Source organism: Ranitomeya variabilis, chromosome 2 (assembly GCF_051348905.1).
Source record: "Ranitomeya variabilis isolate aRanVar5 chromosome 2, aRanVar5.hap1, whole genome shotgun sequence".
Classification (NCBI taxonomy): Eukaryota; Metazoa; Chordata; class Amphibia; order Anura; family Dendrobatidae; genus Ranitomeya; species Ranitomeya variabilis.
The window spans coordinates 837,926,593-837,941,362 of NC_135233.1; the positions used below are offsets into that span (position 1 = coordinate 837,926,593).

Genomic DNA, 14,770 nt, shown 5'->3' on the forward strand with positions numbered 1-14,770 from the left:
TAATTTATAGATGGCACATCTAAGTAGTACTATACACTTCAAGTGGCGGACTGACCACAAAGAATCCACCAATCTTAATAATGAGGAATAGTGAAGTAGTGTTTGTCATGTGATGTTAATAAAGTTAGGTGTTTACAAATACTTTAAAAGTGTTTTTCTTATTGGAAAGGTTGCTGTACCGGTCACACTTTTATTTATATCAAAGAAACAATTTCCTGCTACTTTTTGTCACAAAATAGCAAACATTAAAAAAATATATTTTAATTAAATACAAACATAAACCATACACGGTGGGAAAGTTGCTACCACTTATTGGAGCCTAGATTGAGGAGTTAATATGGAAGCACAACACTGAGCAGTAACATCTCCTCCTATGTGTCCGGATCAGAAGGCCAATTTCTTCATCATAAGGTAAATGCGGGAATCAACCTCAAACCCATGCAGGTTATTAGCGTCACCCTGTAGCCTCATTAGCAAACCACCATATGACACATATGCCGACCTATAAAAGAAAAAAAAAACATTTACCAGATTTATGAAAACATTCTAAAGATGAAGCAATGGAAAGTTCATAGGACTCCTTACAAGCGAGTGGCAGCTTCGGTGGACGTTTCATCTCCTTCTATCCGATATACTTTTCCATACATAACGTATTCAAACTGGTCAGCTCTATAAAGAAGACAAAATCTATCAGAAGACCGCCATGGAATAAAGGATCCCAAAGGTTACCCATCTTCACCACAGCTTTAAAATATAAACACCTGGAAGGACGGTCATCATTAGGATTGTATTCGCCATCATCAAGTGTCCCATCCTCATATAGGGTGTTGGCAATAACCAATCGGAATTTATCACCTAAAGAAAAGATGTGCCATGTATGAATATAGAAAAGAATATACCACTTGTAATCATAACTGATAGCATAAATTCACTTTTATAAAACCCTGCTTGAATATTAGAGAATAAAAGCACAGCTTATATACCCCTGTATGTAGGGGAGGCATTAAAGCAGGGGCGGGGAACAGTTTTTCTTCCAGGGGCCATGTGGATATTTACTGCATCATTCGGGGCCATACAAAATGATTAACTTGAAATGTATCCTGCTATATTTGGCCAAACAATTAACTAAGTCACCACTGAAGCGGCTTCTCTTTGGAGCAGCTGTGATGTTAGGTGGTATTGATGAATTTTGAAAAGAACTCGCAGCAGTGCGCACACAGCACGGGAGGGGCCGGGGCGCGCAGACACAGCACGGGAGGGGCCGGGGCGCGCAGACACAGCACGGGAGGGGCCGGGGCGCGCAGACACAGCACGGGAGGGGCCGGGGCGCGCAGACACAGCACGGGAGGGGCCGGGGCGCGCAGACACAGCACGGGAGGGGCCGGGGCGCGCAGACACAGCACGGGAGGGGCCGGGGCGCGCAGACACAGCACGGGAGGGGCCGGGGCGCGCAGACACAGCACGGGAGGGGCCGGGGCGCGCAGACACAGCACGGGAGGGGCCGGGGCGCGCAGACACAGCACGGGAGGAGCCGGGGCGCGCAGACACAGCACGGGAGGGGCCGGGGCGCGCAGACACAGCACGGGAGGGGCCGGGGCGCGCAGACACAGCACGGGAGGGGCCGGGGCGCGCAGACACAGCACGGGAGGGGCCGGGGCGCGCAGACACAGCACGGGAGGGGCCGGGGCGCGCAGACACAGCACGGGAGGGGCCGGGGCGCGCAGACACAGCACGGGAGGGGCCGGGGCGCGCAGACACAGCACGGGAGGGGCCAGGGCGCGCAGACACAGCACGGGAGGGGCCGGGGCGCGCAGACACAGCACGGGAGGGGCCGGGGCGCGCAGACACAGCACGGGAGGGGCCGGGGCGCGCAGACACAGCACGGGAGGGGCCGGGGCGCACAGACACAGCACGGGAGGGGCCGGGGCGCGCAGACACAGCACGGGAGGGGCCGGGGCGCGCAGACACCACTTTTTTTTTTTTTTTTCAGGGACATTTGTGAGGATCTAGGAACAGGAATTAAAGGGAACCTGTCACCCCCTCAGGCGTTTGTAACTAAAAGAGCCACCTTGTGCAGCACTAATGCTGCATTCTGACAGGTGGCTCATTTAGTTATGATGCCTGCACACGGTGAAATAAACGTTTATAAAATGTGCCCCCTCATACCCTGAAATCGCCAGGGTGGCAGGACTTTCCTTCCTAATCAGAGGCAGCACAGCCGTCACTCCAGGCCTGTGCGCGCCGGGCGCCCATTCCTCTTGCAGCATTATCGTCCCTAGTGCCTGCGCATTAAGTTTTTTTTTTTTTTTTTCGGGCGTGCGCAGTTGCGCTGCCCTTTGTACTTACAGCACAGGCACCGGAGATGATAATGCAGCAAGAGGAGGCGGCGCGCACAGGCCCGGAGTGACGGCTGTGCTGCGTCTGATTAGGAAGGAGAGTCCCGCCTCCCTGGCGATTTCAGGGTATGAGGGGGCACATTTTATAAACGTTTATTTCACCGTGTGCAGGCATCATAACTAAAAGAGCCAACCTGTCAGAATGCAGCATTTGTGCTGCACAAGGTGGCTCTTTTAGTTACAAACGCCTGAGGGGGGTGACAGGTCCCCCAAGTGCTGCCATATTTACAAGTATTGGGAGCTTATGATTGCTGCGATAGGGTCACTCTCAGCGGATGCCGGGTGCAGTGACCCAGATCTTGATGGGCGCTAGACCATGCAGGTCCACCATTTTCTTTCATCATCATGAGAGGGGAGCCAAGGTAATGTCGGATCCGATGTGAAGGTTCCAGGAGGGGGGGGGGTGCGGATTTTTCTGCAATGTTTTTGGTAAATCCGCAGGTAAACCGCACTGTGGATTTTTCACGGACTTACCATGTTTTCTGTGCGGATTCCACCTGCGGATTTCTATTGTGGAGCAGGTGTAAACCGCTGCGGAATCCACACAAAGAACTGACATGCTGCAGAAAAAACAACACTGCGTTTCCGCGCGTTTTTTTCCGCAGCATGTGCACTGCGGATTTTGTTTTCCATATGTTTACATGGTATTGTACAACACATGGAAAACTACTGCAGATCCACAGCAAAATCCGCAGCGTGTGCACATAGCCTTACTATTGTGTATAAAAAACCTCCATAATATTATACCTGTTGAGTCAGGAATCCTAACTTATGACCCCAATATTTTTGGACATTTTGACTCCTGCTCCTTTGCTCCTTTATAGCTCATGTATAATTAACAAAAACAAATTTACAGTGGTATAATGAGACCATGACACTTCATCACTTATCAATATATAATATTTAAAAGGTAATTTTCTTTTTCTCAGGAACGCACCGCTTCCCATCCTCCTGAAAGGACAGCCCCTACTATGCACTCCAGATGCTATTATGAAGAAAATTTCCCTCTGAAGTATTAAACGCATTGGAACTGAAGCTAACCAGGATCCGGCACAAACATTGCACTCCAGAGGTCCCATCCAGCCTCAGTGCAGAACTTACAAGATCAATTCCACAGTAAACAAAAACAAGATTTGGGAATAATGGGGCCAGATTTTAATTAGTACATTACAAAGTTGTTTGCTTTGTTGCTTTACTTTGAAGATGGGAAGAATGCCACTTTTTTATTTTTTTAATACCCACAAGGGTATTAAAAGAAAAAAAACATATACTCACCTTCCAGACTCCTGCCAATCTTCTGGCTTCCTCTTCCAGTGAGGATGTCATATGACCGCTTTAGCCAATCACCAGCTATTGAATGTCTGCAGCAGACACACGACACCCTCTGCCATAAAAAGGAAGCTGAGAAACTGGCAGAGACATAGGCAGAAGAATGGCAGGAATTCAGAATGTGAGTAATCATTCTTTATCAGTAGAATATCTCAGGTGTTTGATTATTGGGAAATCATATTGGCAGGTCAGTTTTACCATATAGTGAATATGGTAAATAAACCCCCCACCCACCTTCCCAAAAAAAGTTGCGGAATTGCGCTTTTTTTGCAATTTCCCTGGAATTTTTTTCCTGTTTTACTATATGGTAAAATCAATAGTGTTATTCATGAGTACAACTCGCCCTGCAAAAACAAACCCTCACACGGCTATATTGACAGGAAAAAAAAAAAAGTTATGGCTCTTGAAAATAAGGGGAGGAAAAAAAAAAAAAAATTATATATGTATATGTATGTATATTTGTATGGCCCAGGGGTGAAGGTGTTAAATAACACAAAGCAATCCAAACTTACCCAGATCCACAGGATAAATTTGTATATTTACATCAAGAATCAGATCCATCTTAAAGGACTCACTTTCACAATGTAGCCTTGAAACTGAAAAAAAAAAAAAAAAGTTACGAAATTTTAATCATTTGATTGCAATTGCAATAGAGGTACTAAATGTCACACCTTTATATAATTACCAAAGCTAAGATATAGACCTGATACCCCTTCCCGACCTGTGACACAGCATGTGCGTCATGAAAGTCGGTGCCAATCCGACCTGTGTCGCATATGTTGTGTTACAGAATGATCGCGTCCCTGCAGGTCGGGTGAAAGGGTTAACTCCAATTTCACCCGACCTACGGGGACAGGGGGAGTGGTACTCCAGCCCACGGGTTTGGGGTTGGCTTGGCCCCCGGTGGCTACGATCGCTAGCAATTTGTAATATTTCACCTATGAAAAGTGGTGAAATATTACAATCCAGCCATGGCCGATGCTGCAATATCATCGGCCATGGCTGGAAACCCTGGTCTGCCCCCGCCACCGATCTCCTCCCCAGTCCTCCGTCCTGTCCTGTACACTGCTCCGCTCCCCTCCGTCCTCTCCCCCCGTCCTCCTGTCCGCTCCCCTCGTGCTCCGATCCCACCCCCTCATACTTACCGAGCCTCCCGGTGTCCGTCCGTCTTGTCCATGAGCGCCGCCATCTTCCAAAATGGAGGGCGCATGCGCAGCGCGCCCGCCGAATCTGCCAGCCGGCAGATTCATTCCAGGTACATTTTGATCACTGTGATAAAACCTATCATAGTGATCAAAATAAAAAAAAATAGCAAATGAACCACCCCTTTATCACCCCCATAGGTAGGGACAATAATAAAATAAAGAAAATGTATTTACTTTCATTTTTCCACTAGGGTTAGGGCTAGGGTTAGGGTTAGAATAAGGCTATGTGCACACGGTGCGGATTTGGCTGCGGATCCGCAGTGGATTGGCCGCTGCGGATTCGTAGTAGTTTTCCATCAGGTTTACAGTACCATGTAAACCTATGGAAAACCAAATCTGCTGTGCCCATGGTGCGGAAAATACCGTGCGGAAACGCTGCGTTGTATTTTCCGCAGCATGTCAATTCTTTGTGCGGATTCTGCAGCGTTTTACACCTGCTCCTCAATAGGAATCCGCAGGTGAAATCCGCACAAAACACACTGGAAATACACGGTAAATCCGCAGGTAAAACGCAGTGCCTTTTACCTGCGGATTTTTCAAAAATGGTGCGGAAAAATCTCACACGAATCTGCAAATTGGGCCCATAGCCTTAGGGTTAGGGTTGGAATTAGGGCTAGGGTTGGAAATAGGGTTAAGATTAGGCTTGTGGTTAGGGGTGTGTTGGGGTTAGGGTTGGGATTAGGGCTGTGGTTAGGGGTGTGTTGGGGTTAGGGTTGTGATTAGGATTATGGCTAGAGTTGGGATTAGGGTTAGGGGTGTGTTGGGGTTAGTGTTGGAGTTAGAATTGAGGGATTTCCACTGTTTAGGCACATGAGGGGTCTCCAAACGCAACATGGTGCCACCATTGATTCCAGCCAATCTTGCGTTCAAAAAGTCAAATGGTGCTCCCTCCCTTCCAAGCCCCAACGTGCGCCCAAACAGTGGTTTACCCCCACAAATGGGGTACCAGCATACTCAGGACAAACTGGGCAACAACTATTGGGGTCCAATTTTTTCCTGTTACCCTTGCGAAAATAAAAAATTGCTTGCTATAACATAATTTTTTAGGAAAGAAAAATGATTTTTTATTTTCACGGCTCTGCGTTATAAACTTCTGTGAAGCACTTGGGGGTTGAAACTGCTCACCACACATCTAGATAAGTTCCTTGGGGGGTCTAGTTTCCAAAATGAGGTCACTTGTGGGGGGTTTCTACTGTTTAGGCACATCAGGGGCTCTGCAAATGCAACGTGATGCCCGCAGACCATTCCATCAAAGTTTGCATTTCAAAACGTCACTACTTCCCTTCTGAGCCCCGACGTGTGCCCAAACAGTGGTTTACCCCCACATATCGGGCACCAGCGTACTCAGGACAAACTGGGCAACAAATATTGGGGTCTAATTTCTCCAGTCACCCTTGTGAAAATAAAAAATTGCTTGCTAAACATAATTTTTGAGTAAAGAAAAATGATTTTTTATTTTCACGGCTCTGCGCTGTAAACGTCTGTGAAGCACCTGGGGGTTTAAAGTGGTCACCGCACATCTAGATTAGTTCCATGGGAGGTCTAGTTTCCAAAATGGGGTCACTTGTGGGGGAGCTCCAATGTTTAGGCACACAGGGGCTCTGCAAACGCGACATAGTGTCCGCTAACGATTGAAGCTAATTTTTCATTCAAAAAGTCAAATGGCGCTCCTTCCCTTCCGAGCCTTGCCGTGTGCCCAAACAGTGGTTTACCCCCACATGTCAGGTATCAAGTGTACTCAGGAGAAATTGCCCAACACATTTTAGGATCCATTTTATCCTGTTGCCCATGTGAAACTGAAAAAATTGAGGCTAAAAGAAATTTTTTGTTAAAAAAAAAAAAAAGAAGTACAAAGTACTTTTTCATTTTTACGGATCAATTTGTGAAGCACCTGGGGGTTCAAAGCGCTCACTATGCATCTAGATAAGTTCCTTGGGGGGTCTAGTTTCCAAAATGGTGTCACTTGTGGGGGAGCGCCAATGTTTAGGCACACAGGGGCTCTCCAAACGCGACATGGTGTCCACTAAAGATTGGAGCCAATTTTTCATTGAAAAAGTCAAATGGCGCTCCTTCCCTTCCAAGCCCTGTCGTGCGCCCAAACAGTGGTTCCCCCCCACATACGGGGTATCGACGTACTCAGCACAAATTGTTCAATAACTTTTGGGGTCCAGTTTCTCCTTTTACCCTTGAGAAAATAAAAAAATGGTTGCTTTTATGACTGAAAAGTTAAACGTTCATTTTTCCTTCCATGTTGCTTCTGCTGCTGTGAAGCACCTGAAGGGTTAATAAACTTCTTGAATGTGGTTTTGAGCACCTTGAGGGGTGCAGTTTTTAGAATGGTGTCACTTTTGGGTATTTTCAGCCATATAGACCCCTCAAACTGACTTCAAATGTGAGGTGGTCCCTAAAAAAAATGGTTTTGTAAATTTCGTTGTAAAAATGAGAAATCACTGGTCAAATTTTAACCCTTATAACTTCCTAGCAAAAAAAAATGTTGTTTCCAAAATTGTGCTGATGTAAAGTAGACATGTGGGTAATGTTATTTATTAATTATTTTGTGTCACATAACTCTCGTTTGACAGAATAAAAATTCAAAATTTGAAAATTGCGGAATTTTCTAAATTGTAGCCAAATTTTCATTTTTTTTTAACAAATAAACGCAAATATTATCAACCTAAATTTACCACTAACATGAAGCCCAATATGTCACGAAAAAACAATCTCAAAACCGCTAGGATCCCTTGATGTGTTCCTGAGTTATTACCTCATAAAGGGACACTGGTCAGAATTGCAAAAAACAGCCAGGTCATTAAGGTGAAAATAGGCTGGGTCATGAAGGGGTTAAGGGAAAAAAAATTCCAGAATTGAGCTTTTGAATCACAGGATTAAAGCTCCAGGAGCAATAATCAAGGTGCTGCAATGTTTAACTCACAGCTTTGGTGTCTGTGTGATGGGAGGATGAGGCTGCAAGTGACGTCCGGAAGGAAGATCACAGTATATTACTGTCAGGTTTGTCCTGTACATCTTCCAGTGACTCTGGGGGAAAGTCAAGGAGAAGCCAATGCAGGGACTTTCATTCAGTTTTTCTTAAAATATCTAATCAGACTATTTGTCAATTTTGTGACTCAAATGTTTTCAGACATTTCTTATCGTTTTAGTGGATATATGTGCATGCAATCAAAGATATGGGTAACATGCAATAACTCTGCATATTTTGAACCTTTATTTTTCGGAGCGGTTTCTTGAAATTGAACTAGACCTTGAACCACATTGTGGTAATAGTGTACGCATTTCTTTAAAACATTTCACTTTGATGTAACATTACATCAAGATAGCATGTTTTCAGACTTCTTGTTTCTGAAAATATATGGATACAAGGGTTTTACATGATTTATTTTAGTAGTAGAAGAATAGTTTCACCTACTTCTCCATCCTTCCAGCAACGCAAAACATCCCATTATAAGTCTGCGGTCATCTGTGTCTACTGTGCAAAGGAGCCAACATTGTGAACCCAGTACATCAAGACTAGCTATTTTCTTGCCAATCTTGATGAGGGGGCGTGCAGGAGTCAGACGCTCCTAAGGCTACTTTCACACTTCCGTCGGTACGGGGCCGTCGCAAACCGTCAGCCCGACGGACGTTGTGCTAAATTTAGCACAACGTGGGCAGCGGATGCAGTTTTACAACGCATCCGCTGCCCATTATGATGAGCGGGGAGGAGGGGGCGGAGTTCGAGCCGCGCATGCGCGGTCGGAAATGGCGGACACGTCGCACAAAAAAGTTACATTGAACTTTTTTTGTGCGTCGTGTCCGCCAAAACACGACGGATCCGTCGCACGACGGATGCGACGTGTGCCCATCCGTCGCTAGTACAAGTCTATGGGCAAAAAACGCATCCTGCAAGCACATTTGCAGGATCCATTTTTTGCCTATAACGACGGATTGTGACGGAGCCCAGAAGACGGAAGTGTGAAAGTAGCCTAATTCATGAAGAGGTAAATGCCTCTTCACAACTGAAGCATTTGACTAGTGGCGTGTGACTCCATGCGCCACACCAGAAATCTCACTCCAGTCATCGACGGTAGTAAGATTTCTGGCGGAGGGATCACCACAGCTTATCATGAATTTTTGGGCAAAGAAGCTTTTTAAACCCACTTTTTGGGCATAAAAGCTCTAATGAACCAGTGCCAGTGTCTTTTCCCACTTGCATTAGAAACCACACACTCCAGGCAGCAAATGATCCACTGCAAAAAAAAAAAAGTTAGATCTGATATTTATGCAATTCTACATAGCTTACTAATAATATATGTCATTAGCAAAGCTCCACCGATGCCTCAGACAATCTCAGTCTTGGCTGTTCCAATTCTGAATTTGTGTTAAACACAGGAAGGGGTTTCCGGTGTCTGCACATAGCCCATGCTGACTGCTCGTTTCTATAGGTAAACCATTCCTCTGTGTCTATGCATAGGCCATGACACAGAAGCGCTTCACTTAGCTATCAAAATGAGTAGTTAGCCAGTCCCTTCACAGCCAACACACTGCATACTCACCTGCATCAAGCACAGAACTAAAAGAGCAGCTACTACAGCCTGAGACCATGGTAGAAATTGGGGAATCAGTGGAACTTTGCTAACTAAAATTGATTTGCAAATTATACAAAGTTGCATCAAAACAATAGACATATCGCCAAGGGAATTGGTCATTAGGATCAACTATACTAAGCCGTCTATATTGGCATGTAGATCATAGGAAGCTGAATAAAATCATACCTTGATATCTGTGATTCGATATCTTATTCAAGAGAAATCCACATTTTTCTTAATATATAAATAAGCTAAAGATATATGGGCTGGACACAGGTCTTCTTGAGATTCTGCCTCCAGAGCTTATTTAAATAAAAGGGGATAGTACAGGTGTGAGACATGTAATGACTGACAGTCTGCTCTCCTGATCTCACTGCAGAGAGGTGTGTGATTATAACTACTAGTATAGCAGAGCTGAACACTGTCCCATTACAAACACATTTGCAGCTGCAGTTGTCCTTTCATAGTGTTTCAGCTTCCATCTCACAAGCAGCCACTATGGGAGGAAGGCAGTACAGCAGAGCTGAAAGTACTGTGAGAAGTTGCTGTTGCAAATGTGTTTGTAATGAGACAAAGTTCAACTTTGCTGTAATGTATTAGTTATTATGAGGCAGCAGAGCTAACAGAATTATGAGATGAGAAGTGAAGAGTAGTGTTGAGCATTCCGATACCGCAAGTATCGGTATCGGCCGATACTTGCGGTATCGGAATTCCGATACCGAGATCCGATACTTTTGTGGTATCGGGAATCGGAAGTTCCCAGTGTATGGTTCCCAGGGTCTGGAGGAGAGGAGACTCTCCTTCAGGCCCTGGGATCCATATCCATGTAAAAAATAAAGAATTAAAATAAAAAATAGGGATATACTCACCCTCTGACGCGCCCTGGTAGTAACCGGCAGCCTGCTTTGCTTAAAATGAGCGCGTTCAGCACCTTCCATGACGTCACGGCTTCTGATTGGTCGCGTGCCGCTCATGTGACCGCCATGCGACCAATCAGAAGCCGTGACGTCATGGAATGTACTGAACGCGCTCATTTTAAGCAAAAAAGGCTGCCGGTTCAGAGCGGTAAGGTCCAGGCTGCGTCGGAGAGGTGAGTATATCAATATTTTTTATTTTAATTCTTTATTTTACACATTCATATGGATCCCAAGGCCTCAAGGAGAGTTTCCTCTCCTTCAGACCCTGGGAACTATCAGGGATACCGTCCGATACTTGAGTCCCATTGACTTGTATTGGTATCGGGTATCGGCGAGATCCGACACTTTGCCGGTATCGGCCGATACTTTCCGATACCGATACTTTCAAGTATCGGACGGTATCGCTCAACACTAGTGAAGAGGTGTTTGTTAATGAAACAAACCTCAGCTCTGCGATACCTTGCTAGTTATCACACACAGCTCTATAGTGGGAAACTGGTAATGCCCCTTTTCATTTAAAGTAAGCTCTGGAGGCAGAGTCTCCTATAGATCTATGTACTGCCCATAGATCTGCACGGTGGCTCAGTGGTTAGCACTGCAGCCTTGCAGCGCTGGAGTCCTGGGTTCAAATCCCACGGAGGACAACATATGCAAGGAGTTTGTATGTTCTCTCCGTGTTTGCGTGGGTTTCCTCCCGGTTCTCCAGTTTCCTCCCACATTCCAAAGACATACTGATAGGGATTCTAGATTGTGAGCCCCATTGGGGACAGTGATGATAACGTGTGCAAACTGTAAAGCGCTGCGGAATATATTATCGCTATATAAAAAAATAAATCTGAACAGCTCATATACATATTAAGAAAAACATGGATTTCTCTGGAATAAAACATTGGATCACAGATATTAAGGTATCATTTCATTGAACTTTCTACGGCCTGCATATGCCCATGTAGATGGCTTAGGAGGGTTGCTTCGACTGACAGATTCCCTTTAAAGCAGATTACACAATATTGAATAACCCAGGATAATATTTACCTCGATCAAACTTTCGTCCTTCAGGATCAATATCCTTCACATCAAAGATATCTTCAAACAAAATTCCGGCCATATTTTATAGTACTCTGAGAGTAAAGATAAGACAGATCAGTCTAGGACTATCTTTTCACATGGAGAATAAGAACGTATCAAAGAGGACTAACTTATATTTTGCAAAAGAGAAATCTTAACCCACTCTTTAGAAGGGTTCCTTGACAAAACACTGATCACAAAATGTCCCCCTGTTGGTTTTCCAATGGATCAATACAAACCCTCCCAGCAAAAAAAATAAATACGGTAAATAACACTACAAAAAGCTAGCCTGAGCATGCATTCTCACATATGGGAAGTTGTGTTACATTATCCCCACCTTTACTAACTGCATTTAGGCAGTTCTTTTTTTCTACTAAAGAATGAGAGAATGACGACCTACTAAGGAAGTGCGTTACATGTGTGACTTGACTGTTTACCAGCATCTGAATTGTGTTTTTTGTTGTTTTTTTTTTTACTTTCTGTATTTCTGCGGTAACACTACATGAAATAAATGAAATTGCATTACTGCTCTAGAAATTAGGGGGAAAAAATGAATATGCTTAGCACAAAAATTGGCCAATTCATGTCTACTAGCAGCCATGGCCTCCAGACGGCAGGCACACATCACTCCTCTCAGCAAAACACTCACGTACCGCTCCGTGCCTCCATTCTGATCATTTCCTCAGCAATCAGTTTCATGCACACGTGTGTGCATTTAGTGAGCACAGATGTGTAGAAGAGTTATTACGCCCTCTGCATAAAGGTATGCATGCCTCTAACGTGCTGAGTGTCAACTTTACAAGTGTCTGCTTTTAGAAAGTGTATAGATTACATCAGAAGTGGGCAACTCATTTTCCCCAAGGGGGAAACATTGCAAACTGGGACTGTTGTGGAGGGCCAAATCAATCACCTGAGCTTAATTATGCTCACTACTTTTTTACGCTTATAACAAGCAGAAAGTTGTATGGTTCGGATTAGCTGCTACTGGTAATACTTGTTACAATAAGCCCCATCATGTATTAGCAGTACCAGCCAATCAACGGTTACCCACGCAAGTCACCGCAGCAGCCGGTAAAAATACACCCTAGCAGCAGTGGTGACACATCGCTGGAGCTGGGGACGTTGGATAACTGCTCACTTAGTTATTTTCATGTGTACAGAATAAAATATTTTCTGTAATACCTGCACACTACACCACACAGATACAATATTTTTCATATTATATCTGTGTAGTGTAATGTGCAAGCATTACGGTAGTGCTTTTTCTTCCTTTTCTCTGATACATTGTTATTTACTACTGGCGTTTTGCACATCCCTTGTACTGTGTTTATTGGAGTTGTGCACCTTATTCTAAATTACAGAATAAAATATTTGTCACATATGCATGAGGCCCAAATGTCTTTTCACCTGGCCCAACGCTTGTTTCCGAACACTGATCCTTATTCTGTTCCATATGCAAACTTATCTGGGTGACAAGATATTTTAGTCATCCAATGAAACATCAGTTTACACGTTTCCTTAACATGGATCTGCCAGCAGGTCCTTTACTAAATTTTGTTCACAGACAACAGGGAGTTACAGAACTTTTTGCTCAGGTAGCGGAGCTTTACTAAATTCTGTGCAGGTGGCATGGAGCGGATAGACAGAGCTGGGCACACTGTGCGGAGCAGCAGCAGGCAGGAGTGCAGTACACAACATGTGCACCTATACACGTCTGCCCAGATCAGGAGGAGCGGAGAGACAGAGCTGGGCACACTGCGCGGAGCAGCAGCAGGCAGGAGTGCAGTACACATGTGCACCTATACACGTCTGCCCAGATCAGGAGGAGCGGAGAGACAGAGCTGGGCACACTGTGCGGAGCAGCAGCAGGGAGGAGTGCAGTGCACCTATACATGTGTGCCCAGATCAGGAGCGGAGAGACAGAGCTGGGCACACTGCGCGGAGCAGCAGCAGGCAGGAGTGCAGTACACATGTACACGTCTGCCCAGATCAGGAGGAGCGGCGAGACAGAGCTGGGCACACTGTGCGGAGCAGCAGCAGGCAGGAGTGCAGTACACATGTACACCTATACACGTCTGCCCAGATCAGGAGGAGCGGAGAGACAGAGCTGGGCACAGTGCGCAGAGCAGCAGCAGGCAGGAGTGCAGTACACAACATGTACACCTATACACGTGTGCCCAGATCAGGAGCCCACTGCGCCTTACAACCACCGCAGTTGTCCATGCCTGCAGAAATAACCTAAGGCTCAGATGTGTACCCCAATTAGCCCATGTGTGAGTTAGAGGTTTGAACAATTTTTTTATTTCATAATTCTTTTTTATTTATGTTTGTCACTGAATCTTGCAGAGAGCACCAATCCTGCTGAGTCATGAGGTTTCTATGACAGATGATCGCCTGCAGACTTCACCTATGTGATTCTCCCAGCATGTTCACCATGCCCATAGGCTGGCATTAGCCTCATAATGTTAGTCATTTTGCATACAGCTGTATTAGATACACATAAGTGATGATGACCTATAGATCATGGGGGATCTGGCGGCTGGGCAGAACAGGGCACATTCACCTGTGAGAGACCTAGAGCAATGCATGTGCCTGATCACCGCGCCACTGATTTCCTATTGGCCTGCCCTACATGATTAATGGTGCGGTGGTCGAGGTTGTGTACTGCCGCTTCTGACAGGTAGCTATAGGTGGCCTTACTAGAATCCGCACTGAGCACAGGACACACACGGCGGCTTCCTGCACATGTACCCGAGCCGCACAGACAGCACTGCAGGTGGCCGGGCGGGCAGCGGTGGCCCGGGCCTAGAAACACGCGACTTACTACCTACAGTAAACTCGTCTCCGCCGCATCCACGCTGCTTCACATTCACTTCCGGATCCGGCCCATGACGTCACTTCCTTTCGTCCTACACGGCGCCCGTTACCAAGGGAACTAAATCGTTCGTCAGGTTTGAGCGTTATGGGCTTCTAGTAAAGGCTGCGTTTAGCGTGTGTCGGTGTGCACTGTCCGTCCATGGCCACCGGATTCCTGCTTGTAGTAGCCCAGACCGGAGTACAATATAGGACTTGTTTGTGGTTAATCACGATTCTTTCTCTTGGAGAAACACAAAAAAAACGCAACAAAAGTACTGAAAATGTGCATGGTTTTGACACGTTTTGTTACATGTATGCGTTTTTGTACAGCAATGAATGCTTTTTGAAGCTAAATAAAGATACTTGAAAAAGGAAAAAGTTTTGTGATGTAATGTCCTTGTTCTAACCTTTTTCAT

The 14,770-nt window shown here is 45.5% G+C and overlaps 1 protein-coding gene across 5 annotated transcripts; it reads right to left on the bottom strand.

Moving 5' to 3' along the window:
* Positions 1-245: 245 nt before the first annotated feature.
* POLR2H (RNA polymerase II, I and III subunit H) lies at positions 246-14,479 on the bottom strand. Of its 5 annotated transcripts, none has more exons than XM_077290092.1 (6): positions 14,330-14,479; positions 11,466-11,551; positions 4,238-4,321; positions 762-855; positions 586-669; positions 246-502 (listed from the first exon to the last, which is right to left on the bottom strand). In XM_077290092.1, exons 2-6 carry the CDS (start codon positions 11,536-11,538, stop codon positions 385-387), a joined length of 453 nt encoding a protein of 150 aa, XP_077146207.1. In that variant the 5' UTR covers positions 11,539-11,551; positions 14,330-14,479; the 3' UTR covers positions 246-384. The 5 variants fall into 5 exon arrangements, with proteins under 5 accessions (XP_077146207.1, XP_077146209.1, XP_077146208.1 ...); XM_077290094.1 differs by having other exon boundaries at positions 14,326-14,419; XM_077290093.1 differs by having other exon boundaries at positions 14,323-14,388.
* Positions 14,480-14,770: the final 291 nt, after the last annotated feature.

Excerpts from the sequence above, each read along its gene's own strand:
- POLR2H (XM_077290092.1), bottom strand. The coding sequence starts at position 11,538 with ATGGCCGGAATTTTGTTTGAAGATATCTTTGATGTGAAGGATATTGAT. Across the intron at positions 856-4,237 it reads AATTTATCCTGTGGATCTGG|GTGATAAATTCCGATTGGTT; the intron begins GTAAGTTTGGAT and ends TCTTTTCTTTAG. Across the intron at positions 503-585 it reads ACCGAAGCTGCCACTCGCTT|GTCGGCATATGTGTCATATG; the intron begins GTAAGGAGTCCT and ends TTTCTTTTATAG.